This window comes from Pongo pygmaeus, chromosome 6 (genome assembly GCF_028885625.2).
Source record: "Pongo pygmaeus isolate AG05252 chromosome 6, NHGRI_mPonPyg2-v2.0_pri, whole genome shotgun sequence".
NCBI lineage: Eukaryota > Metazoa > Chordata > Mammalia > Primates > Hominidae > Pongo > Pongo pygmaeus.
In genome coordinates, this window is record NC_072379.2 from 66,366,718 (window position 1) to 66,394,467 (window position 27,750).

At 38.8% G+C, this 27,750-nt stretch overlaps 1 protein-coding gene across 9 annotated transcripts in view; it reads right to left on the reverse strand.

Moving 5' to 3' along the window:
* Positions 1 to 27,750, reverse strand: part of ITGB8 (integrin subunit beta 8) — a 120,634-nt gene that overhangs the window by 80,297 nt on the left and 12,587 nt on the right. For 4 of the 9 annotated variants that reach the window (XM_063667488.1, XM_063667487.1, XM_063667490.1 and 1 more), the window contains 3 exons: positions 22,935 to 23,047; positions 19,447 to 19,861; positions 13,195 to 13,293 (listed from right to left, as the gene is read on the reverse strand). In XM_063667488.1, coding sequence (XP_063523558.1) covers positions 13,195 to 13,210 — 16 coding nt within the window. In that variant the 5' untranslated portion in view covers positions 13,211 to 13,293; positions 19,447 to 19,861; positions 22,935 to 23,047. The other 5 variants (XM_063667486.1, XM_054494878.2, XM_063667491.1 and 2 more) reach the window with 4 other exon arrangements.

The following is a 27,750-nucleotide window of genomic DNA, read 5'->3' on the forward strand; positions in this document are numbered from 1 at the left end:
AGACCTATAAATTCTGCTTTAAAAATTAAACCCAAAGTTATGCTGGTCTTTTGCAGCTTCTGGTCTCTTTTGTATGGCTTTATTGCCCTCAACATTTTCCTGGTGTAAACTACTGAGCAAGGGAACAAGATTTCCTTTGTAACTGATACCTAAATTTCTATTCTGCTTTAAGCATCTAATTTGCACTGTAAAGACATATAATTTGAGACTTGTAGCTATATCACAAAAGTACAGCAGTTTATGCTGATCTCTAATTTTCTGAGTTATACTGGCTATAATTTACATTTTTTGCATGTTTTTAACTGCCATGCAAATCAGTATACATCAGAAACCTTTGTATATTGACAGAAACTGGGAAAAGGATGCCTTGTTCTGATTTCAGATAAGCATTCCCTTTTCAGGTCTGCAGGTGCAAGTAGGCCCATTCATAATATTTCCTTCAAATCAGTTTTAGACGCTGGGTAGAAATGCAATGCTTTTTCACAAGAGCCTGACTAATGTTTATAAGCACAGTTAATGGTTTTTAAAAATGTACTTTAAATAGTAAATTTTAGAGGCAAGTAGGACTTTTTCCTTTGCCTATACATTAGGAACAAAATATACTGTGTTAACACAAATTTTGGTCATTTTACTAGTGTGTATGTGTGTTTACTAAATCTAGAAAAGCACTTTATTACTTATTGAAACAGGATGAAATTATGCTTAGCGGAAAATTTGCTGCAACAAATGCTTGTTTCTTCCATTTAAGAGATAACTGATAATGAATGCTACTTTTTCCTTTGCCTTTTCACTATTTTGAAATCAACAAACAAGCCAAAAAATAACCACAAGATAAAGAGATTTATCCTAACTTCTCCATTTCAGATAACTGAGCAAATCTCCCTGAAACAAATATTAGAAAACAGTATATGCAACAATTTACTAAAGATAGCTCGATGTTTCCATATATCTCTATATCTATATATATAAAACCTACTTATAAGGTTATGATTTGACTGTTTTAATTAGCTTCAGGCAAAAACTTGGCACTTTAAAGTATACCAGTAAATTTTAACCTACAAAACAATTACAACTATTAATTAAACTCTCCTTGAGCCCAAGAGGTCAGAGAAAGGCTCTAATATAATTTAAGGACTTGGTGACCAAACAGAGAAAAAGTGAAATTAAAAAACAAACAAAAAAAGAAAGTATGACAATAGTCACTGCATTAGCAAAAATAAATGTTGGGCCTATATCGAAAACCATTAAGAACTCATCCTAAACTCATGATTTGTCCTATTACTTAGTTGTATAATTTTCAACAATCCAATCTGGTACACCACCTTACATTTGATTTTGTTTCATAAATCAAAAGTCCTAAAACACCGTCTCATATGCTATTTGACTTGAACTTTCCTTTGTGATTTAGAGAAGGCAGGTATTATTAATAAACCTCGTTTTACAGATGAGGACAATGCATTTCATAAAGGGTTAACCTCTCCACATCAAGGTAGCTCTGACATAAATGGTTTGCCTGGACAGAAAGCTGTCAATCCTGGTCCAGAGTTCTTTCTGCTTCTCTGTCTCAGAGATTGGTCTCAGTGAGGGATCAATTAGATAGTATTTTTTTTTTTTAAGCTGAAAGGATGGTGACTTAAAGCATTAATATCCCTCCAGTGTGGGTAATTCATTCAGATTGAGCACTAATGATAGTAGAAACTTGTATGCTGTCCTTTTCTGGACTCAAAAATTGAAGACTACTCCCATTATAACCAACTTATCTACAGCCTCGAGTTAAAGGCAAGTTAGTCGTTAGTGGACCCAAATGTTAGAAAGATAGGGAGAACATTCTGTACAGACGATGCCCTTAAGAATCTGACCAAGGCCCCTAAATGACTTCTGTAAACAGGACACCCTCTTTTCCAAAATTCCTTTCTATTAGGGCTTCCTCAACACCTAGGAGAAACACACAGTGTCTCCTCTGATAATTAGTCCTTGCTGTCGCTCCAGGGTAGAAATGCTTGACACCTGGCCTCTAGGCCATCTGTGCTGGAGGACGCTGCCCCGCACCCGCCCTCTTGAAGTTCTCTGATGACCGCAACTTACCTGGCCGGGATGCTCTGGCCGGGCAGCTCTTCGTGCCAGCCCAAGACCTTTGGGGAAGAGAAGAAAACAAAACAAAACAAAACAACTTACCACCTTGGCCCAGTCCAAGAACAAGTGAAAACACCCAGGCTGCCCAGAGGAACGAGGCGGGACCTCGCCGGTCGTTTTGCAGGCAGACAAATGCAGCGGTAAAAAAAGCCAGGGCCGAGCCGCACATAATGCAAAACAGCCCTCCCCGCGCCCGCCGCCTGGCTGCCTTCCGGACGCGCGCTCGCGCCTCCCGGGCGCACCTCGGGGCCCGCGGGCCGAGTATCGCTAGGACGTTTTCCGCAGGCCTAGCAGGCGGACCCCGTGGCTCGGAGCAAGCGGTGCAGGTAAGCGGGCCCGGGCACCGCTCGGCATCTCAGGGCCCCTGCGGCCCTCCCGGCTTGGCACGGCGGGTCCCGCGGTCTCCGCGAGAAGCACCTCCTTCGACGGCCAAGGGCCCCGGCGGCGACTGGAGAGAGGGCTCTGCAAGGGCTCCGCAGCCTGCTCCGGGACAAAGAAAAGAGCTTTTGTTTCTCTCCAGCCGGTGGGGCTTCTGCTGCATAAATCAGCTTAGCGAAGAGCCAAACACAATCAAACCCAAACAAAGCCCGAAGCTGGGGGGGGGAAACCACCCTAATGTACATTCACTGGGTGATGCTGGATCTGTGGGAGGGGACGCCGGCGAGGTCGAGGGGAAAAAAGTCGATGGCGCATCAATCAGCGCAGTTTCTTCCACAGGTGGGCAGGGAGGCCAACTCCACTAGTTGCAGCTTTGCAGCCCCGTCTGCGGAGCAGCGGGCAAAGACAAGTCGGCAGCGTCCTGGCTGGCAAGGGAGGAAGCTCGGGATGCCGGCAACAGGGGGAGGCGGCTCTGGGAGCGCCCTAGAAGCACCCGCCGACACCCGCAGGCACAGAGCGAGGCATCGCCGCTCCCTGCCTGGCGGGGAGTAGGGCCTGCGGCTGCGAGCGCAGGAGGGGAGGTTCCGCGAGGTGCCGGAGCCCGGCTTCGCGGGGCGGGGGCTGCGTGCCCTTGTCCTTTTCGCCCCAGTGCGCGGCTCAGGCGTCCCGCAGTCCAGAGCCCGAGTTGCTGGCGCGCTCTGGGGTGCACACGGCTAGGATGCGAGAGAGGCGAGGCCGGCGATGGGCGGGAGAGGGGTGGTCCTGCTCTGGCCCCCCGGGGGGCTCCAGACCTGCGGGTAGCCGGGTGCACTCAAGGCAGAGAGTTGCTAGGAAACCTCCCCACGCTACCGGAGCGCCTCGCCTCGGCTGCCCGCAGGCGCGGCTGCAGCCCGGGCAGGAGCAGCAGTAACAGCTCGGAGCAGCGTGGGCGGGACATTGGTGAGGCATGAAGTCACCGCGGCCCACACTCGCTCTTTGTTTTGCTCACTCCAGCTCTTTTTTTCCCCCTTGGCTCTGATCGTTGCCATTCCCATCGTTCACAAGAACTCCTGAAGCGTAGCCGCGCAACAGGAATGGCACGCCTCGTTCCCTTCTCCCTCCTCCCCCGAATCCTTGCACCCCAACGGTCGCGGGGGTGGTGGGAGACTCGCTCAGCGCCAGCGGCAGCTGCGAGCAAACCCCAATCTCTCACCCCCGCGCTGCTCGAGCTTTGTTCGGAGATACTCACTGCCCCGCAGCTGCTGCATACAAAGTGGAGTCAGGGACCTCCCCTGCCCCCAACGCCCTCTACTCAGCACTTTGCTTGCAGTTAGGAGCTTGTCCTCTGCCCCACCACAAGGCTGCCCCGGTCTCCCTAGCCTTTGGAGAGTTGGACCAGTCTGCAGGGGCTGTTCCCGGAGCGACTGGCCGAGATTTCTCGCTGCTCCTTCTCTGCTCAAAACCTTAACCCTGGACTGGACAGCCCTGTTTTTCCCCAGCGTCTGGTGGTGGCTCTGGGCTTTTGCAAGTTACAGTGGGTCTTTTGATCTTAAGTGTCACCTTCCCAGTAAACGGAACAAAAAGTTACAGACAGCAGCAAAGCGGGGAGAGGGGAGCTAAGGAGAGAAAGTGGAAGGCATTTCTGCCTGCTTGCAGCTCAGAAATTTAGGTGCAAGTAGGGTGCGGGTGTTATGCTGGGCAACCGTCCGGGAAGCAGCGCGCCTCCTCGGGTCCTGTCATTACCACGCTAAGTCGAGGGAGGGAACTCAGTCCCCTGCATTGGAAACAAGGCAGTGTTTCCAGTTTAACACGGTGATGGTTCTCTTTTCCCTCTAGGGGCAGGAGCGATTCCCATTCGAGAAGTTTGACCTTTCATTTTAATACAACACCCGCCTCTTACAGGCATCAGACCCGTCCAGCCAGGTCAAGGTGAAATATGCGGGAGTTTCCCCCGCTTCTTATTTAATAGTTTCCGTCTCTTTATTTGTAGTTAAAAAAAAAAAAAAAAGTAGGAGGCGCGGTCTCTCTCTTTCTGTTGACTGAGTGAATGGAAAGTACCTGGTTAATAAACCACAACATCGAAACTCCCCCTTTCAGGTGTGGACTGCACAACGGGATGCACAGAATTAGTTAAGCAAACCAGGAACCCAGCTGGAAAATTAAACGCGCCCTGAATCTGCAAAGCAGGTCCCTTCGAGAGACCAAAGCCGCGATCCCAACCTTAGCAACATAATTCTACTAGAGGTGATGTACTCTAAATAAATAGAAATAAATCCAGCTCCGCTTTAATATTTATTTCCTTTCCTTAGTTCCAAGTTTGAACAGTTATAGTTTTGTTTTTTGGTTGTCTTCACGGAAAGGCCTAAAAATTAGTTAGGATGGGTGTGAGGACTTGAAAATTTGAACACAAAAATATCATATTCAATATCTGATTAGTGACTCTTCCATTGGGCAGCCTGTGTGTTTTCCAGGGATTATGACACAGACCTACTGAATGCAGCCACCCTTGAGACATGCAGTGCTTCAGTCAAAAAAAAAATTAAATCCCTAATTCCCATAAGGACATGTCAGTACACTTTAAAGTGTCTATCACATCACCATTCCATAATATTCTAAAACACAGCTCTTGTTGCTGGGTTGTAAGTGGCAGTTACAGTAATAAATAAAATATAAACGTATGCAAACAAGAAAGGATGTAACTTTATGAAATTGATGAGGTATGCACTAATGTTTGTAACTCTATGTTTTTAGGTGTTGATATATATACTAATCCAGAACAACCATGTAGCAAGAGGAATAATATGAAGTTCAGAAGTCTGTTTTGGGAAATTTTGAAGCCCTTTAGAAAGAAAGATTTCTACATTTTGTTACATGAAATTCATGCAAATATATGTCAGGTGCCAGTACTATGGAGTTGTTGAAGAATAAGCACAATACCATTTATTATCACTTCTCAGTTGTAAAGAGGCTGTAACTCTGGTTGTCGAAATAAAATAAAATGAAATATCCTAGATGTGACACTGCCAGTTATTTACAAACAAGTTATCTGCACATTTTGGGCTGTAAACATAAAAGTAAACTCTCTGAAAGACTGCAAATCATCTTTAGGGTTTTCTTAAAGTAAATACAACTAGTGGCCCAGGAACAAAAAGTTTGCTTGTTTCCAATAAATGTCACTGGTCACCATAACTCATCCTTGTTCCTATAAGGAAATGTACAGCATATTTTAAAGAAATGCAGTATTGTTATCTTCGTCGTATTACCTGAAGAATTCTAATAAAGGAAAAATGTTTCAGAAGATGGTGACTTGATTAATTTGTTTTTCTATCATGTTCTGCTATCTTGCTTTGAAATTTCTGACAGCTAATTTTTCATCATTTGTGGTAATGAGAGGAAATGAAATTCACAGATAGTCTAAAAATAACATTTTAGTTATTCATTCCAGGCTTCCTATCATTAGAGTCTTTGAGCTGAGTTACTAAAAAGTCATAAAATTAGATGACTTAAATTTCTTCCCTACTCCTTTAACCTTGATTTCTCACTAAGTGAGTTTATGGTGAGAATGAATAAGCTATAGATAGGCAGCAGGAGTGAGGGAGACACTCAGGCTGTTTTTTAAGAAATGGAATCTTGCTATCTCACTATGTTGCCCAAACTGGCCTTAAACTCCTGGTTCAAGTTTGAACTCAAGCTATCCTCCCACCTCAGCCTTCTGTGTAGCTGGGATTATAGGTGTAAGGCACCACATACAGCTGTGGCTATTCACACTTTAACTAGATGTGCCCAAATTATTGATCTCAGAGTAGCACCTACAGACACATTTGAATTTTAATGTTACATCTTTTTGAAGTTGAGATCAGAGCCATTCAGTACGTTTTGGGTGGATATTCACAAGTTATCTATAAGCTTGCCTGAGACATCTCAGAAGATGATTAATGGTCAGACCAGTGAGATATATTATTGTGAGTATGACCTCTAGCTTCTTCTAATGATAAAGTACATAAATTGCTTGAAGGTATTTTTCACTGAATTGTTACATAAGACAGTGTTTCTCATACTGTAGACTGAAGACTGCATACAACACAATCCCCCATAGAGTAATTCTGAGTTCTAATTCCCTGTCTCTATTCCAGGAGATTCTGAATTAGTAGATCTTGTATGGTGCTCAGCAATCTGCATTATACCAAGGCCCTCAAATGGTTTTTATATGCTCTGAAGTTTAAGAACTTCCTAGTTTAATGGGTTAATACAGAGACTCCTTAAAGGCCTCATGAGTGTTTAATAACAGAGATCAGTGTCAGGTGCAAATTCAAAGAAAAATGAACTGCTGGAGCCAATGTCTCTTGCCAAGATAGTTTATGGATGACTCAATCTGTGAGGTATTAATGTTTTCTGAAACAAAACTTCCATGATTAAGCTTGGGAAATGCTGAATTAAAGTCAAATTAAATCCTTTACTAGAGGAATGTCCAGAAACTCAATAGAGCAGCATGCCATTAGATTCTCCAAAGGAAGAACCCTGTATGCAGAGAACATCTCACAGATTAATTTTCCTGGAAGCATGCTACAGAGCTTAGCCCCATTTTACAAATGTGGAAACTGAGACAAAGACTGGCAAAGAAACCAACCTCACTTTTTCAAGGGAATTCATGAGCAGGCAGAAATCAGAGCTCTGATTCTCTTCAATCATCTCATATTGTGATGACTTTTAGTTTCAAGTAAAGAGTCAGATTGTGGCTGTTCTAAGTAAAAAAGGAAACTATTGGCTGGGTGTGGTGGCTCACACCTGTAATCCCAGCACTTTGGGAGGCCAAGGCAGGAGAATCACCTGAGGTCAGGAGTTCGAGACCAGCCTGGCCAACATGGCAAAACCCGTCTCTACTAAAAATGTAAAATTAGCCTAGCATGGTGGCACACACATGTAGCCCCAGCTATGCGAGAGGCTGAGGCATGAGAATTGCTTAAACCCTGGAGGTGGAGGTTGCGATGAGCTGAAATTACATCACTGTACTCCAGCCTCTGTAACAGAGTGACCCGCAGTCTCAAAAAACAAAAAACAAACAAAAAAGGAAATTATTGAAAGACAATTGGGAGCTCACAGAATCACAGAATCAGCAGGAAGCTGGGAGACTACGACTAACCAAGGCCAGAAAACACAGAGGCATAAGCAGTAGCAGGAAGTGTCTAACTCTTAAGGACAACTTTGAATCCTCCCTTTGCTTTGGATCACTTGCTCAAGATTCAAAATCCTTGTTGGGAATATCTAGTTTTCAGAATTTTCATCATATGGTTAGTACACTGGCTTTCTGGGTGTGGGAAAAGGAGAGAAGGGGCTCTTGTCTTCAGCTTTCTTGGTATAAAATATGGGTACTTTTGAATGAAACATTTTATCCGTGCATAGTCTAATCCTGTGCACAGACCCTGTGCAAAGTGTTATCTTTTTATAGCATGCGGTAAACTAATGCTTGTTTAGCCTTTAACTCATCATCAGAAAGATGATGTCTGCCCTGGCTCACCACTTCATCACACACAACTGGAAGTCTGTGTGCTAGAAGTGCTAGGGAATGAACAAAATTCCTGGGTGCTGTCTTAACTGTGCAGCAACCAAACGGGAAGTGAGGTATAAATATCCCAGCTCCCCTGTTTCTTGTATGAAGTCACTTTAGGCCTTGTGTTCTACACTATTTTTGAACTAGTTTTTAATTTTCAATCTCTCATGGATTGATACTTAAATAACATAAAGTAAAATGAATTATTGGAAAAATGGGTGTCACTAAAATGTCAAATTGCTACAAAAGTTTCTTAGTGCTTTTAATTTTTATACATTCTTTGTCCTGGGCCAGTCTCAAACAGTAGAAGGACTGGTACTGCCACATATTACATTTTGAGTAATATTTAGCACCATTTTCCGAAGTTCCCCTGTAGGAGTAAGCTATACTTGGTCACAGTGATAATTGCATTCAAATAGATCCTTCGTTGGTTGCCTTTCCTTCCTTCATTTCCCTGCGACCCCCAATATTTCCTGGTGTCAGGGTCTTCTTCTGGAGAAAACTACATTAAGACAAGCAATAAATGTGACTGGAAACTAACCGCTGGTGTCCTGCATGTATGAATTTAAATTCTTTTCTTGTCTAGCTATAAGACAACCCCAGTGCAAAAAGCACATGGGCTTTGGAGTCTTATGAAGTAAATTTGAATCTGCTACCCAGTAGCTATAGAATCATAGGTAACTTATTTAATTTTCTGCAGCCTCAACTCATTTATGTGATGACTATATTAAAACAACTATCAAAATTACAAATTAAAATGAAGTATCACTACACTCCTATTAGAACAGCCAAAATCCCAAACACTGGTAATATCAAATGCCGACAAGGACACAGGGCAATCCGAACCATCATCACTGCTGGTGGGAATGCCACTTTGGAAGACGGTTTGGCAGTTTCTCACAAAACTAAATGATCCGGCAATTGTGCTCCTTGGTATTTACCCAAAGGAGTTGAAAGCTATGTCTACCCCCAAAGCCTGCATATGAATATTGTACCAATTTTATTCACAATTTCCCAAACTTGGAAGTAACCAAGATGTCCTCAGTAAGTGAGTAGATAAATGAATTGTGGTACATCCAGACAATAGAATATTACTCAGGACTAAAAATAAATGAATTATCAAGCCATGGGATGACTTGAAGGAAGCTTAAATGCATATTACTAAGTGAAGGACACCAACCAAAAAGTCTAAATGCTGTTTGATTCCAACCCTGAGACATTTTGGAAAAGGCAATCTGATGGAGACAGTAAAAAGATAGTGTTTACCTGGGACTTCGAGAAGGAGAGAGAGATGAATAGGTGGAGCACAGAAGATTTGTAGGGCAATGAAACTATTCTGTATGGTACTGCAGTGGTGGAATCATGTCATTATGCATTTGTCAAAACCCATGTAATGTACAGTACTGAGTGAACCCTAATGTAAACTATGGACTCTGGGTGATAATCGTATGCCAATGTTGATTGATCGATTGTAACAGATGTGTGATGTTGATAGTTGCTGAGCCCATGTGGCGGCAGGGAGTATATTGGAACTCTGTACTTACCCCTTAATTTTGCTGTGAACCTAAAAGTACTCTAAAAATTAAAGTCTGTAAAATACAAACACACGCCACACAAAACTACCCTGTAAAATAATTGTAAAAAATCAAAAGAGGTCATGAGCGAAACATGTTAGAATTCATCATATAGTATCCCAAAGATTTTTGCAATGGTAATTAGGACTATTTTAATTTCATAATAAAAACAACCTTGAAAATACATGAATACTTATTTCAAGACTTGCATATTGTCATAAAAATAACATCAAATATCCTTGGTTTTGCTGAATACATAACTTTTCCTTTTCTGGTAACTATACTATTCTTTACCCACATGAATTGATGTAGTGAGCATGTCTTTTTATAGAAGTCTGTAATCCTAGCATTCTTTATGACAATCTAGTTTTATGTCTCCTTAATCAAACAAAATTGTTCCACAATCTTTTTAGTCTGAAGTCATCTCTGTACAGTTTGATATACAACTGCATGAAAGCTTCACTTACTTGTATGTGCCAGAGACACATACACTTAATACCACCTTTTACTTAAAATTTAACATGTTTACACTAATATGTAGCTAGGGGGGTAAATGAATATGCAATAAGTATTAAGTATTGCTTTATTGCTCAGATTTCTAAATGGACAGCAGTATAAAGGACCAACAGCTGGTTCTCTCAAATAGAGGTATCAGCAGACATTATAAAGACAACATTTCACCATTGACATAGTTCATCTGTTGAGCCACCGTGGAATGTGGACTGATTTGCACATCATTACACAGCTAAAGGCCTTTCTGAACTTCAATAACTCAGAAGGAGCCCACGACTAAAATGCTCCCTTTCAGCATTTTCTCATGATCACATAGCCTCTGGAGAGTGAAGTCACTACAAAATTTAAATTATTCTAATCAAATTCACATGGAATTTTTATACTTGGAATACTGCCATTCTCAGCCCCCTTCTCCAATTTCAAAATTACTTCATGTTTCACCTTGAAGAATGTGACCTTTTAACATAGTGAGGAAATTCTTTGCATTTTAGGCACAGGATATTCAATTTAAACATTCATTTAATAAATATGTAAATATTTATTGAACATTTACTATGTGTAAAGTGATGGGCCCTATGGAAAACACAAGCATCAATAGAACCCAATCCCTCTTTTGAAAGATACTATAATCTGATTTGGAAATAATATGTAATAATAATAAAAAAGATGACTCATTTGGTAAATTGTTAAAAGTAAGATAGCTCAGAAATAGAACCCAATATTAATAGCAATTTAATATAACGTAAATCATGCTTCAAAAATCAATGAAGACGGGATAAATAATAAATGGTGTTGGGACAATTATTAGCTACTTGGACAAAAACTTAATCTAGAAACTTCCTTTATATCAAAATATATTCATGATAAACTAAAGGACTTAGTGTAAAACTAGGACACAATATAGGTCAGTATTTTCTGGCGTTGGCAATGAAAGTTCTTTCTACATGTAAAAATAATTTATCCTAAAGAAAACAAATGCACACATTTGATGATACTTTTTTTAAATCTTAGGTATTTATAAATATTGCAGAAATGGGTGAAAACACATACCATAGAATATGCTCATACAAACGTATAAGAAAACATTTAGTCTACAATAGATAAATGTGTAAAGAGGATAGAGAATACAGATGCTTAAAGAAATGGAAAAAGCCCAGCTTTACTAGTTATCAAAAAAATACTAATTTAAGAAATGAGATACTATTGGTACCCATCAAATGCTCAAAGACTTTAAAAAGCATGGTGGCTCACGCCTGTAATCCCAGCACTTTGGGAGGCTGAGGTGGTCAGATCATGAGGTCAGGAGATTGAGACCATCCTGGCTAACACGGTGAAACCCCGTCTCTACTAAAAATACAAAAAATTAGCCTGGCTGGTGGCGAGCGCCTGTAGTCCCAGCTACTCAGGAGGCTGAGGCAGGAGAATGGAGTGAACCCGGGAGGCGGAGCTTGCAGTGAGCCGAGATTGGGCCACTGCACTCCAGCCTGGGCGAGAGTGCGAGACTCCGTCTCAAAAAAAGAAAAAAAAAAAGACTTTAAAAAATGACAGTATTTAGTGCTAGCTAGGTTAAAATAGGAACTCATTTATGGTGAAATTGTAAATTGGCTCTATCTTTTTTTGTAATCAGTTGGCATTATGTAATAAAATCTTTAAAATATTTGAAATACGAATCCCGTATCTGGGAATTTAGTCCTCTAAAGGTTCAGAAATATAAGAAATTTATTTATAAAGATCTGCTTTTCAGCATGATATACAACTGCAACAAAAAATGAAAACAATATTTTTGGCCATTTGAACCCTTTTCAACCTAAAGTAGCAGGGAAGTTTATCAAGATTTTAAGTGTACCCCAGGTATCATTGTTCCCTTTTACAGATGTATGCTAGAAAACCCCTGTCTTTCATTAGTTTACATATTATATTAATCCCGTCTTAGTGAAGCATCTGAAATCTTTTCTATTCTCTTTACCCTCTTTACTCCTTAGTAAAACTTCATAGTTCAGGGTTTGTTTTTTTTTTTTTTTTTTTTTCCGGGAGCTCTTAGCCCCTTTTCTCCGCAGTAGTAGGAGAATTTTCCTTTGGAGACAGAAATCTAAACTTTTTGTCCTCTTCTTAAACCCTTCTATGGTTCATTTAATGCCAGTCTCCAACCTTTCTCCTAGGCCATGAAGAGACCTTTGGCATCAGCTATGAAACCTTGGACATTCTGGCCCCAAATCACATTCCCAGAACCCTTTTCTATGAAATCCTCTGCCCTTTCTCAACTGTGTTTACCCTAGGCTCTTCAGAAGAGAATCCTGGTTTTCTACAAGCACTTTCACTTACCTTTTCATAGGCTTCATTCTCAGCCAGACATGTTTTATCCGCCACTTTTTTTTTTTTTTTTTCTCATTTATCCTACTTGATTGTCGAGCATCATTTCTATTGCCATTTCTGCAAGGTCTTTTCAAATTCCTCTGGGCATGATTTACAATGTCTTTCCTTTTAAGTCATTAAACATTTTCTCATTAAAAAGGTAATATGTTTCTATTATAGAAAACATTACATTTTCATGATGAATCTTATTTTGCTTTATTTTTATGTACCTGTGTTCATACTAGATTTATCTTTTTTGTTGTACTTTTTGTGATTATCTTTCTATGTTACATATTATTCCTTAGTGGCTGTGGTGCCTAGTATACTTAAATATGCTGTGTGATTGCACCAGATTCTTGGCAGTGAAATATATTTAGTGTACTCAAATTGGGCAATTTGAGGAGAATTTTCTAATAACCATGGGATAGGGTGTTAGTGATAGCACAGTATCCCTGAGTTAGAAACAGTGTGCATGGGAGCAGGGCGCAGAACAGAATGCATCACTATCCTTAGGCTTCAAAAGACAAGAGAAGCATGTATTACTGAACCTTAGGGAGATTGAGTTATGTGAAGAGGGCCACGTGAAAGGCTGTTTTACCGTTTTACCTTTGTTCAAGAATGGTGGCCAGCCTGAGGCTATCTGCGGAAAGGGGACAGGGAAAATAACCACTCCTACTTCATTCTTCTTCTCATCTTCAATTTTCTATCAAGACATACCATTAGTAAAGCTCATTCCAAAGCCAGAAGGTAGTGGAGCCACAGTCAGAGTCTTAGGAAGGCTGGTCTCTTATAGCGGAGGGCAATTGGAGAGAGAAGCTGGTGGGGCAAACAGAAGACACTTGGAATACCTCAATGTTGGAGTGTGTTCTGTTTATAGTTTTTGGCCATTTTATTACTAAACATATTTGCATGCATCTTTATCCAAATTTTTTAATATTTAGGATTCTTTTCTTAGGAAAAGTTCCTAAGGTAAAATTACTGGGTCAAAGGTTAGATACATTCTGAAGGCTCTTAACACTTACTGCCAAATAGCTTTGCTTTTCCAGAAGATTGTACAAATTCATCCTCCAACCAGAAAACCATGAAAGCACTTTTTCATTGTATTTTAAACCCTGGGGAATGTAACCCTCAGGAAAGCTTTCTGACAACGAGTAAGAAAGAAAGGGCGGGTGTGGTTGGGAGGAGAGTTGCTAGTCTGGAGTTAGGAGAAGACAGGGCCGGCCAAAAGACCCAAAGAAATAAGAATTAAAGGACTTGATGAGATGCTTTGTCCAGTTAAGATCCCAATGCTGGGGATGGATTGTGTACTTTGAAATGGCTTTTTAAGTCAGCCTTCCAGCAGGAAACAGAAAGCAGACAAACTGAGTAGTTGAGGCCTGTAGGGGAGGTTTTAAGAAAAGGAACAACCGGTGGTGTATTCCTCTGGGACTTGTAATAGTGGGGAACCTTAACATCCCTGGCTTGGAGGAACAGTAAAAGACAATATTTCAAGGGACACACACATACACTCACACATGGGGGATGGGGGCTGTGTAAGGAGGAACTCCAAATAGGAAGAAGGGATTAAATCAATGGACCAGCAGGGGGAAAGTGGGGCAAATAAATGCCCTGACTTGCATTTCTATCCACCCTCCAAACTCCTGCCAGTGCTCCCAGATGGGCCAAACTCAATGGAAGCTAGAGGTAAAGTAGTCCTTTAATGCATTCTATACCAGCCAGGTTCCTGGGGGCACAGAGTGGGTAGAGAAGGAAACTGGATGGGCAAATGGAAACTATCCAACAGATTTAGGTTTAAAGGATATCAGATGGCCAAGGGAAAAGAGATTAGCTTTATTAAGGTACCCGTAATCTATCTTGGCAAGGTTAGCAAAAGAAATACAAAAATTGCTACTTAGTCTAAATTTTACATATTTGATTAATCATTAAGTGTTTGTATTTTTGCTAATTAAGGTCTCTTTGCTCCCAAATATACTCCTAATTTTTCACTTGGACTCTTCGGATCTTCTTGATTGACTAGAAAACGCAAGTCCCAGAATCAAATACAAAGAATGAAAGTGAAGGAAGAGAAAAAAAGGCCATTGCGTAGTTCTAAAACCCTGTTGTGGAGACTAGCAAACTGACAGTCCACGGACCAAATGTGACCAGTAGATCTTTACTTGGCTGTCATAGCATCATTCCACAGAGTGGTTTAAAAATTAATGAATTTTGTGTAAAACTTAAAAATCAGGATATTTCATAAAATCCTAGTTTCAGCATCTCTTAATCAGGATATTGGGCACAACTGGGCCTGCATTTCTTCAAGGCAATGAGCTGGAGCTGTTTATCTTCCACCCACTTAAGAAGGGGTCCAAGCTCTCCAGTTTGCTACAACCCTTACCACTCTCTGTTGTCTTCTCAAGAGTCAGTAACCATTTTTTTGTGATCATGTTACTGCTTTTCATGTACCCAGGCTGAGTTCACTGATGTATGTTACATGCCCAAGTCCTACAGGCATTTAAGTCTGTGATCCCTGCACTAGTGGCTCATGGACAAAGGGAGAAGTGCCCAGCCTCTGATTCTTTATTTCTTTAGATCAACTCAGCATTTAGCATCAATTCAGCAGGAATTATATTATTGTCAATGAAATGTGGCATAACGAAAATTTCTAACAACCTCTCTGTAATTCCTTTAGCCGAATAGTGATTGCCTGTTATCTGATCTGTGTCCTAGCTCTTATCAGTTTCCATCATACTTCTTAACTCTGTATTTTATTCAGCCTACAGGAAGAAGTTTCAAGTTATAATAGCTTCTCTCCTGTTACATTAGATTGGCTTTTATAAAACTGAAATTTTCCTATCTTTTGAGAACTCTCTTTTGCTTGATGTTCAATTGATTTTGAATGCTCCAAATATACTCTGTTGTAGCTCTATGAGACTGACATTTTCTGATTTTCAGGTGTTATTTATTGAATTACTGGTTCTCCTGAGAGAAAAACTTGCATTTCTTCTAGTTAATAAATTTCACTGAATCCTGTTATGACACCTGTTTTTAACTTACCCACTTGGGCCGAGCCTAGCAATATCTTCCTGATGCTCATTATTGCCTCAACTTTTTTTTTCTTTTTTTTTTTTTTTTTTTTTTTTGAGACGGAGTTTTGCTCTTGTTGCCCAGGCTGGAATGCAATGGCGCAATCTTGGCTCACTGCAACCTCTGCCTCCCGGGTTCAAGCGATTCTCCTGCCTCAGCCTCCTGAGTACCTGGGAATACAGGCACACACCACCACACCCGGCTAATTTTGTATTTTTAGCAGAGACGGGGTTTCACCATGTTGGCCAGGCTGGTCTAGAATTCCTGACCTCAGGTGATCCACCCGCCTCGGCCTCCCAAAGTGCTGGGATTACAGGCGTGAGCCACCGTGCTGGGCCTATTGCCTCAACTTTTATCAAGAAAAGTCTGACAGTCCTAGATCTTGCCCAGTTGGTTTTTGGTCTCAAAACTAAGTAAGAATATGACTTTTCATCATGCACACTGAGGGCAGTATGAGAGAGGTGCTCAAGAAATCATGTATTTACAACTGGGCAAAATCAAGTTCTGTTGTTTATAGAAAGTGTTCAGTAAGACATTAGGCCTAGTACCTGTAAGAAACTATTAAAAGTGCTCTTTAGAATATTAGAAAGATTATAAGATAACAATATTTTGAAGAGCTTAAGGGGTCAGTTAAAATTATTTTAGATACTCTGTTTGACAGCAAACAATGTGTCTCTAGAAAAGGGAGATAAATAACAACTGGAAGCATAATTGCCATATAGCCATCCTTTAGAAGGATACCAGAGCTCAAAACACCATTCCAAACACCTTACTCTGTCTTGGTAAAATAGTTTTAGTGATAAGTTAAGGAGTATTGGAGAAAAACTATTATATACTGGAAAAGATAATTTAGAAGTGGCCTAAGGAAATTCAGATGGAGACATCCAGAAGGCAGTTGTAAATATAGTTCTGAAACTTAAAAAGGGAAGTATGAGCTGTCATTATAGATTTGAGAGTGAAAATATGCTCATTCTTTAAGTACATCTTATGTGCCAAGGACTAGGCAAAGCATTTTCTATTCATTGTATCTTTTAGTCCTCAAAGGTAATTATGATCCCAGTACTATTATTATCACTGTTTTTTAGAGGAGGAAACTGAGTTACAAGGGTAAAATTATATGCACAAGATCGCATTGTAAATGGTGGGCTTAGGATTTAAAGCCAGGCAATGTGATTCGACAACCTATGCTCACAATTATGACTGCTTTCCAGCACACATGGGCACTTGCTCTCTACACTTAGCACTCAAAACTATTATAGATATTCAGCTTTCTCTGTTGTAGATAATGAGCATTAATATGACATTAAGGATTCTTTCTGGCTTTGGCTTTAATGGGAAAGAGTTAAAAAGTTACAATTTGATAATTATTGAGAAATTTATTAAATTGGTGTTTTCCTTCGATGACTGGATTTTGAAAACAAAAACATAGTTTTGATTTTTTTCTTTTTACCACAAATGTAATAACATGTTCAGAAAATCTCATTGTCATGATAAAATAACACATTTTACTGAGGTAATTATTATAATAACAGGCTATTTCACATTTTTTCCTCTCCACCCAAGTCATTTCGTTTTTAATGAGCCGACTTTTATCTGCTTAGCATCTGAGGCAGATGGCAGGACAGTTGCCTAACTGCCGTTTTTTTTTTTTTTTTGGTTGGGGAACGAGGTTAAGTCCTATGCAGAGAGAGAGAGAGAGATAAACCTCAGCAGAATAACTGACTATCAGTAAACTATTGTCATCATCTCGAACTATGTAAATATATAAATTATTTGATTTATCTTGACACTCCAGTAGTAAAATTCTAAGAATATTGAGTAATGTTTTAATATCCATCTTAGATAATTAATGGAAAATCTAGTAAACAGAGCTTATTTTATTGGTGAAGAGGTGCACAGCAGACTGAGCTTATTATGACAGAATTGTTTGTTTAGCATTTACTAAAAAATGATACTACTTAGTGGCTTGACAAGAATCAGTTAATTCTTAAGATTTGCTTCCATCCCAAATAAGTGCACTAGAATGAAGAAGAGTCCAGCTCAGGTCTTTTTCTTGCCAGAATATGGCAGACTAAGAGCAGAGGACTATGTGAGGCAGAGGTTTTCAGTAGGGGAACAGAGCCAACAGAATTACCCACTGGGATTTTTCAATTTTGTTTTCTAGATTTCCCCAATGTCCCCTTTGTGACCTAACCTGAAATGGGTTAGGAGTCACAGTCTCCAGGTGAGAAGTGGCCAGTGCCTCAGTTCTCATGCTTAGCTACTCATTAAAATAAACTAAGAAGCTTTTAAAAAATACTGGCATCCAGTATTTCTAAAATCAGAATCTCCAGAGTTGGGGATTGAGCAGTGATATTTGAAACAAACAAACAAACAAACAAACAAACAAACAAAAACAAGCAAACTAACAAAAAAACCCTTGCCAACTTATTCTAATTTGTAGCCATGGTTGAACACCACAAACTCACTTGTTTTAGTCCATTTAGGCTGCTATAACAAAAATCCTTAGCCTGGATACTTTATAAACAACAGGAATTTATTTCCCATAGTTCTGAAGCCTGAAAAATGCAAGATGAACATGTCAGCTGATTCAAAGTCTGATGACAGCCTGTTTCTCAGAGATGGTGCCCTTTCACTCTGTCCTTGCATGGTGGAAGGGGAAAAAAAGTTTCCTTCAAGCCTCTTTTAAAAGAGCACTAATCCCATTCGTGGGAGCCCTCATAACCTAATCTCATCCCAAAGGCCCCACCTCTTAATATCATCACATTGTGGATTAGATTTCAACATATGAATTCTGGAGGGACACAAACATCCAGGCTGTATCAGGTTAGAAAATCCTGATATTCTAACCTCCCCTTCCCCGAGCACACACTATTTCTTTAATTCCTGGTTGAGAACCTTCAACCTACATGATGATGAAGACATTCGTGAAAACCAAGTACCTCACTGCTGGGGACCAGAGCTAGGTCACAGTCTCTAAACCTTGGCACCATTTAGGCTTGATAGTTCTTTGTTGCAGGGGAGGGGTCATGCTGTGGATGGTGGGATGTTTAGCCACACCTCTAGCTTCTACCCATTTAGATACCAGTTGTACCCTTCCCCCCAGTTGTGACAACTATTAAATGTCTCCAGACATTGTCAGATATTCTGTGGGAAGCAAAATCTCTCCTGATTGAGAACTGCAGACTTAGCCAATTAACTAAAGCAGGACCCAGTAAGTCAGTCTGGGCTGGGGGTGGAGCTGGCTGGATAGAATATGAAATCCTTAAATGCAAACTGGAATGCATGAAGGTTTACATGGGGCTTTACATTTTATCTGAAGAAGATGTGGAAGCATTTGGAATTTGTTCTGTTATTTATTGCTATGTAACAAACCACTATAAAATTTAGTGGCTTAGAATGGTGGCAACATAAAATTTTATTCACAAATCTGAAATTTGGCCGGGGTTGGGTGAAAGAGCTTGTCTTTTGTCTACTGGGGTGGCCCAAAAGCTGGGGGCTAGAATTATCTAAAGTCTCACTCACATAGTGGTTAAAGGCTGGCTGTCAATGGAGATTTCAACTAGATCTATGACTGAAAGACCTACATGTGGCCTTTTCATGTGGCTGCTTGGCTTTCTCACAGCATAGTGGCTGGTTTCCTAGGGCCAGCATCCCAAGGGAGCCAGGAGGAAGCTGTATTGCATTTTATGAATTGGTCTTAGAAGTCACATAGTGTCACTTCTACTGTAGTCAAAAGTTCACCCAGGTCCAAGAAGAGGTAACATAAATCCCATCATTTGCTGGAGAGATGTCAATGTCACCTTATAGGAAGAGCATATAGGATGGTATGTACTGGTGCTGTCATCTTTGGAAAATACAATCTACCACAAAGTTGAAAAAGCAGATCACACAATTGCTTACCTGGGGTCCACAACAGTGCTATCCAGGATTGCTCAAAGGAACACCTGTGTCAATCAGCTGGGGTATATTCATTTGAAATGCCAATTTCTGGACCTTTCTTCCAAGGATTTTCATTTGGCAAGTCAGCCGTGGACATCTGGTGTTTGGTTTTTCAACAAGCCCTCAAAATAATTTTTAGTCATGTTCAGAATGTTTTTTCTTTATACTGATGCTTTAATCATTTACACATTTTCAGTACACATTTCCACATTTTCTTCCAGGAAACAACGTGGTGACACAGAGATAGCTTTGAGTAATGCAGCTGTTTTGAAGAGCTACTTCAAATATTGCCTTTGGATTTGTAAAATACACATATTACTTGTCAAAAGACACTTTGAAAGTAGTGTTGCTGATTGGGTTTCTGTGGACATTTGATCTGTTTTTGTTTCCATGCCATGTCAAAATGAAAAAAGAAAAGAGATAATATTATAGTCTGAGTCAAGAAATTCGAAATTATTTCTTGGGTCAAATTTTATATGCTTTTATGAGACACATAAATTCTACTTTTTGGGTCAAATTTTACCATAAAATGCTTTTATGTTACATTTGAAACCTATACTTTAGGCATCAAATGAAAAGTCAACATTTATAATTATGTAGTTGAAGTTGTATCACAAGGAAGGATTCTTTATAGAAACTTAAAAAGATAATGTATTATTAATGTGGATTCAGTTTTCAAGGGGCATTATGAAACTGGGAAATAACATGCTAGTGTAGGGGGATTTCCCTGACTTACGTGTTGCTGATTAAGCAGCTTCAATGGCCTAAACTATACTTGAGAAAGCAGAGTGTAAAAAGGCCTCTGTGCAATCAAAATACAATGCAAAAATTCATAACCTTTACTTGGAGTCTTTTTCTATAAACTTGCATGAATTTCTGATAGCAGGGTTCTCAGCTTACAGCCAAGGTAAAGCAGTGTGTTAGAATGAGTCAGAAGTTGATAACTACAGTCAGGCACAATAAGAACTATGGGAAACTGAGGCAACAAAATAAAAATGTAATGATTTCAAAGCAAAGTAGTTTTCAGTTTTTCAGAGTAGGGGAAACTCATTTTTACCTCTCACTATTTTTAGCCATACTACATACTACAGAGGTATGTTTCATATATGTTTCTTCACAATACGTTTGAGTTTTTGAGAAGCTTAACTATTTTGAATATATTCTGTTTGAGAGATCATGGAAATATTGAACAATTTTAGAAAATAATTATTTCAAAGTGGTTAAAGTAAAATAAGCTTTGATGCTTTTAATAGATACACTTCCATTATTTATAAAATTAGTTTTGTGTACTATTTCATTTGCAGAAGATACTAGATAATAAGTGTTTCTCGATGTACAAATTGGTCATTCTATTAAGATATTTTCTTTAAAATTTAAAAAACTAAATTAAAAGCTTGGGTGTGATTTAAAATCTTACATGGAAAACTATATCAGCTTTTCAAAGTTATGTCAGCACATGCTAACAAGCTGGGAAGGAACAGCAGAACCACGGGCTCATCTGATCTACCACCAAGGCCTCGCTCCAAGATGCATCACAAATGTGATCACTTGTTTTGCCTCCACTGCTACCACCTTGTCCATGTCACCATCACCATCATCTCTCCCATCTGTATTTCTGTGATAGACTTCTATCTCCCTTTTCTCTTGGCTGCCTCTAATTCCTTCTTCATGCAGCCAACAGATCAATTTACTTCCTTTTTTAACCTGCTATCATGGCTTTCCATTCTCTTTCAAATAAAACCCCAAGTCCTTACCATAGCTTTCAAGGCCTTGCATGATTTGGTTCCTGCTTACTTCTCTAATCCCATCCATGACACTCCCCTTGGCTCACTCTGCTTTAGTTTCCTTGGCCCTCTGTTAGTATTTGTCCTTTGCATACACAATTTCCTCCACCTCTTCCTCTCTATTCTTGGCAGAGCTGGCTGTTTATTCTTCAGGTCCCAGTTTAAAAACTGTCTCCTAGGAGAGGCTTTTCTTGACTTACCTACCTATTGTTGGTCTGTCTCCCCAGAATTACTCTCTATTACAGTATGGTATTCAGTTCCTTTGTAGCCAGTATCTTTATATGTTTTACCTATTTTTTTGTTCATTTTCTGTTTCCTTCACAAGATCGATGAAGGGAAAGACCAGTCTGCTTTATTGAACACTGATAATGACGGGTGCCTGGCACATAGTAGTTGCCTAGTAAATATTTTTTGAATTAATAAAATCATGAATGGTGTTCTATAAATAAATCAAGGGTAAGGACATGGACTATATATTGGAAAGTGCATGTGCTAATGCAACTTGTCTATATGTTTAACAAGAATTTGACTGATTCATAGATGCTCTATCCATATGAGCTTTGAAATGAGAAGTTTGTAGAGTTCATAACTAATTTTCCCTGTGATATCATAAATCCATTCTCCAAAGTTGACTTTGTCAGAGTCCAAGTAAGGCGTTGAAGATACTTAGCTTGATTCAATGAAGTGCTTTTTAGGAGGAGAATAAAGGGAGTGATAATAGGATACGGAGCAAGAATCATTAATTATAGTATCTCATTTACTCTCAAGCATAATGAAGAAGTTATAACTGTTAATGTTCTTGATGGAATTTGAGGAGTTTTCTATTACATTACACTCAACAGTGGTTCAGTAAACATGAGTTTAGTTAAATTTCTTTCATTATGGGCCTAGGTGTGGGGGTGATACATAACAAGAACACACTATTTCTTAAATGCATAAAAATTTTCTGACCATTTAAAAGAACCTTGTTTAAATTGTTTTTGTGTGTGTGTGTTGAATGAATTGAAAAGTAGATATAATTATATATGCTGTTAATTTAAATACATAAAGGTGAAGAAACATACTTGAAAAAGTCTTTTTACCCTGTACTTATGTAGAAACATGTGATGACAAGACAACAATTTTATTATAAAAGGAATGCATAGTAGGTCTCATGTAAAATAAAACAAGAAATAAACCTTTAGGTGGCGGCCAAGAGCTATGATTATGAATTCCTTAGCCTGTTTTTGTGAGAATTTATGCTCTTGTTTGAAAGTGGTTGTGTAAAACGGGCTATTTAAACCACAATAATTCAGTGCAAAGCAAACATAAGGACAAAATTAGGCCTAGGAAGGAACTAGATTTGAATGTTAATATCATCAAATAATTAATCAAATTTTAATTTTGATTTGATTTGACAGTTGGTGTCTTGATTATGATCAGTAGTTAGAGACCCAGTTCCGGGAAGATAATGGTATTGATATTGAGTTACAGGATTAATTATTCTTAGCACTTAAGTAATTGTTTTAATCTTCACATAAATCATCTTTAAACAAAATGGTAGCTTTTTAAGAACTCAAAGAGTGTTATAAAGATGTCAAAACTGTCCAGATGCTTATTGTGCAATTGAAAGCTCCATTCAAAGTTGACACAGGCCCCAGAAGAAAGGTCAGTTATCTAACTCACTTTTGCAACATCTGGCAGAAACTATGACTTGTTGGAGTACCAGTGTGTTCTTCTTCTCCTCTTTTACTGCTCTCTGAAATGAAAGTTTATGATGCCATGTGCCCCTTTCAGTTCTAGAAAAAAAGAAAAGGATAAAATGTTTTTTAGAAGGCATTATGATTTTGTGATGACATGCACTCGTTTCAACTCCCTGTTTGTTCTTTTCATCAGTATGCATTAGTCTACTCAAAAAGTTTTAGACATCACTATTAGATATTGTTTTACAGTAATCTTTATGTAAAAATTTTCTCATTAACCATTAATTCTGTTAGCATCTAGATTCATGATACACTTTTTGATAAGGCTTTTTGGCAACATAGACTAAATTTGGTAGTTGCTTCTAATTAGTCAGGACTTTTTTGATGAAGTGTTTCTAGTTCAATTCTTGTCACCTTAAGTAGTACACATTTAGCAATGGCTGTATACACACCCAGCATCATAGAGGAGCGAAAACAAAGTAAACGACAAACTCAGTACACAAGGAGTTGACAAGTTCTCTAGATGCAACAAGAGAACAGAAACAAATTAAAATAATTCATTAAAAACCACACATTGGTGTTGAGTAATAAAAAAGAAGAAAAGAGAAAGTGTGGGTTGATAGTAATAAAGAAAATCTCCATAGAGAAGATGAATAAACTAGTGAAGTTTCCCAATACACTAATGGGAAAGTAAAGATTTTAATTCTTAAGAAACTCTAGTTCCGTTATTTAATGTCAATATTCCAAAATTATACTTTCACAATATAGATGCCAGAGTAGCATGAAACAGCTCCTTTTCTAAATATTTTCCACTACATTAGTCAATGAAGATGGTGACATCCTTTCTCAAAAAAAAAAGCCTACTTAGCATGTTGCTGGATTACATAGCAAGCTGCCCACAGAATTATCCAGATATTATTTCTGTCCTCTAGTAATTTACAATACAAAATTGTCTAGGAAGAAAATTAAGCTAAAAACTTAGAAGGTTGTATCTATGGAATTATGTGATAGAAATGTAATATTTTCTATGTCGCCCTGAAAGGTTTTAAAGCAATATTCCCAAGGCCAGGGATCAGGAGAGCCATCTCTAATCTTGACTCTTAGGGTATATATATGGTGATAAAATTGTGGTAAGGAGTCATTATTTCTGTGGGGGCATTTTCCTTCTCTATGAAACCAAAGAGGAGAACCAGAAGATCTCTAAGTGTCCCCTCAACCCTAAAATGTTACATTTTATACTTTTACAGAGTAAAGCAAGACTTCATTCAACATTGTCAAAGCAGAAATTTTTTTTCCATCTGATGAGCAAACTCATGGCATAGTTTCAGTGGGAATTGCAAAATGAATCCCACTATATATGAAGCCCCACACATAGGTTGAGAATGGCTCCCTAGCAGTGCTCAACCTACATGATTGTGTGTGTTGGCTCTATAATCATAGCAATAAAAAAAGAAGATACGGATAGTTTCTCTCAACTAAAATTTTGTATAATAGTGGTTAGTTTTTAAGTCAACTACACTGTCCCCCAGAAAACCTGGAGTCTTTAATCAAGGTAAAAACTTTTAAATGCAAAATCAGTAACCTAAGAAAAACTCAAAGAACTGATTTTCTTGTAGGTAAAATTTACCAAATCTGTTAAGTGGTATGAAACCAGTATATATTATGTAGTGCGTCAATATTTTTTTCATAAACTTACAAGACTGAAAACTTATAAAAAATTCTAAAATAGTAGATGAGTGTATCTTCTTAGTACTTAATAAATGTAATATGAATTAAAATTTAACTTCAAATATGCCAAAAGCATAAAGAGTCTGCCACTATGCAAAAGGACTTAGTATACATGTATATAGCCATGAAGAATTCAGATATTAGAATTTATATCTCTTTAGTTCAAAGCAATGCATTTAAATCTTAGTGGACCATTTACTTTCATGTGCAATATACTGTTGCACACTTTTGAAAATTAGATGGAAGTCAATAAAAGAAAGGTGAACATCCAATTCCCAAAACTTAAAAAAAAATCAATTCAAAGTGTATGCCTATTTGATGATAGGAGGTTAGAGAAAACCTCCGTATTGTGAAAGCTTTCATTATTTGATTTTTCATATGTAATAAGCAGTATAAAATGATGGACATGCCTTCTGTCTCCAATACCACACAAAAGTAAGTAAGAGAAAAAACCTTTCTGTTCCATTTCCCTACAATAATTCCTTCAGAAACCACAATTAATCTTGGGATACACCATTATTCTGCTGCTTGCTAGTCGACCATACAATGTGAGAAAGTTATTTTTATCTTGAGTGGCAACAATTCAGCAGGATAGACTTGCCGATTTGAGTCCCACTCTTCACTATTTGATTGGGGTGAATGATGTCTGATGTAGACAAGTATAGGAGATGGCAGATCTCATTGATTTTATTCCCTGTGAACCTACAAATGGGACAGATATTTATTTATTTGTTTATTTTTAAAGGCAGTCTATTTAGAATGCTGTTTTCTAAGGCAACTTTTTTTTCACATTTTACTATATTAAAGAAATACTTAAAATCGCTTTAATCATAATCCTTTGCACCAAGTCAGTGGGACTGGGATTTAAACAACTAGTGAAAAATAATACACAGAAGGAGTGAGAAAAGAATGTCATCCAGGAAAAATACATTTTTTTTTTAAGTTGGAGCAAAATGACCAACTTCTAACAGAGGGGCTGCAAAGAGAAGAAGAAAAGGTGGTCAGAAAGAATATAAACTAAATGTAAATAAGAGGAATGAAAGTCAGGACAATACGAAAATGGCTAAAGATTGAAGTGGGAAGAGTGTAATGCATAAAAGTGAAGCCGGAGAAAAAAATGATGAAATGTAGGACAGGAACAGCGGCACAGAATGGAAAACAGGAGGTCAGCAAAGCACAAAGAAGGCTGAAGAACAGCAAACAAAGAAGTAGTATCAAATGGAAAGGGAGCAAGTGTCTAGATTTTAAAGTGGGGGGAGAAAACATCAACATTCGGGAGGGAGGGTGGCAGCAGAGTGAAGAGCCAGAGCCTCGGGAGGAGCCCAGTCATTTTGCTTTGTCTTCTACAAGTGGAGTTTATGCCACTTGACTGGAGCTTGCAAATGGATGTGAATTATTTTACTGGCATTCAAAGTCCTGCTGTAACGTTGTTAGGAATTTGGCATGGTAGCGTCAGCCTTAACAAAGGCTATCGACTTTCCTCACGTTAAACCAAAGCAGCTGAATTTACATCCTTTTGCAGCTTTCAAGCTTTTTTCAAATGGCATAAACTGGCAATAGCTAGGCTTGAAAAATTCTGGGCATTAAAGAAAGCAAAGCAATCTGTTTTCATTAAAGATAATCTTATAATCATTTGCTCACATTCTTATTGCTTTAGTTTATAGTTTTTTAAAGAAATCAAGTTTACTTGAATTTAGATGGTTTTATGAAAATTCCAAAAATTCTTGAAATATGGAAATGCAGTTTGCAACTACAAGGACCAAATTGCTAAGATAAACTATCAAATCACCATTAAAAAGGGCCCTTTGTCTAAGTAGTTACTTTTAAAATTGCTTTTGAGAAAAAAAAAATAAAAAGGTCTCCTTAAAGTTGCAAATAATGACACCAAGAATGATTTGTTACATAGCAGGTGAAAGTAAATCACTAGTTTCTTAACTTTGAACTGGAACTAGAAACCCAGATATATTTTCTGTTCTTCTGTTTTCTCCTTCTCCTCCTTAATAGCCTCTGAGCAAATTATCTACTGAGTGAAGTTTTATATCTTCAAGTTCAGCTCTGGTTAGGTGTTCACTTTGTTTCTCCATGGGAACAAACACGTTACCATGGGAACTGGGTAGCACAAACTATAAACAGTACTGAAAGCTTTTAGAAAGAACCACGCTTATAGCACAATGTTAACTCTACAATGCAAGTGCTAGCTGGCCATTCCAATACCTAGCATATTATGGCATCTCAAAAAGAATAACTTGACCCTGTGCCTTATCAAATGATGAAAAAATAAATAAAACAAAAGGAAACTATACTTTTTTCTCATTAGAGAAAATGCAAAAGTTTGTTTTCATTAAAAAAGTTGAAACCCACAAAACATATTAATTGTGGTGATTATTTGCATTGACTTAAAAGATACACTTAAGTTTCTTTATATGATGAGTGCTTTTTGCACACTGACATTATCTTACATACCATATCTGCTTTGACATATGCTGGGTCTTAAGTCAGGGAAAAAGAAGTAAGAAAGAACAAAGGGGTTAGCACTAAGGGTCTAAAAGTCGGGTGAGTCACCAGCATTCCAAATCATTATATCCCAGGTTAGTGGAACTATGTTTCTGGGGCAGGAATGATTTATCAGGGGTTGGAATCTGGTGGGGAGGGTATGACAATAGGAATTGCAGGCAATGTTAGGGCTTTAGTGCTAGGCAAGAGAAGGTTAGGGCCCATTCAGTTAGAAGCAAAGCTCCAGCCAGTGTCTAGGGAACAGAGTGTGAAGTTCAAGGCCAAATACTAGTCATGAGGCAGGGCCCCTGTTCAACAAGTGATGGTTTAGCTTAGGGTGTGGAGTGGAGGATGCCTACAAGGACAGGCACACAAAAGTGAAGTTTAGGTAACAGCATTGTTGGATAGCTGCAGCTTGCTGACACCCCACAGGCGCTCTGCATACTGGGCCCTGGGATACATGGTTTACTCCAGACTCGAGTTAATGATTGTGGCTAGAGCTTTCAATATATTGCCTGGTTTCATTAACATCATCAGCATTGACTCTGCGGATAGGTGATGCTGGCAGCAACTGAAAA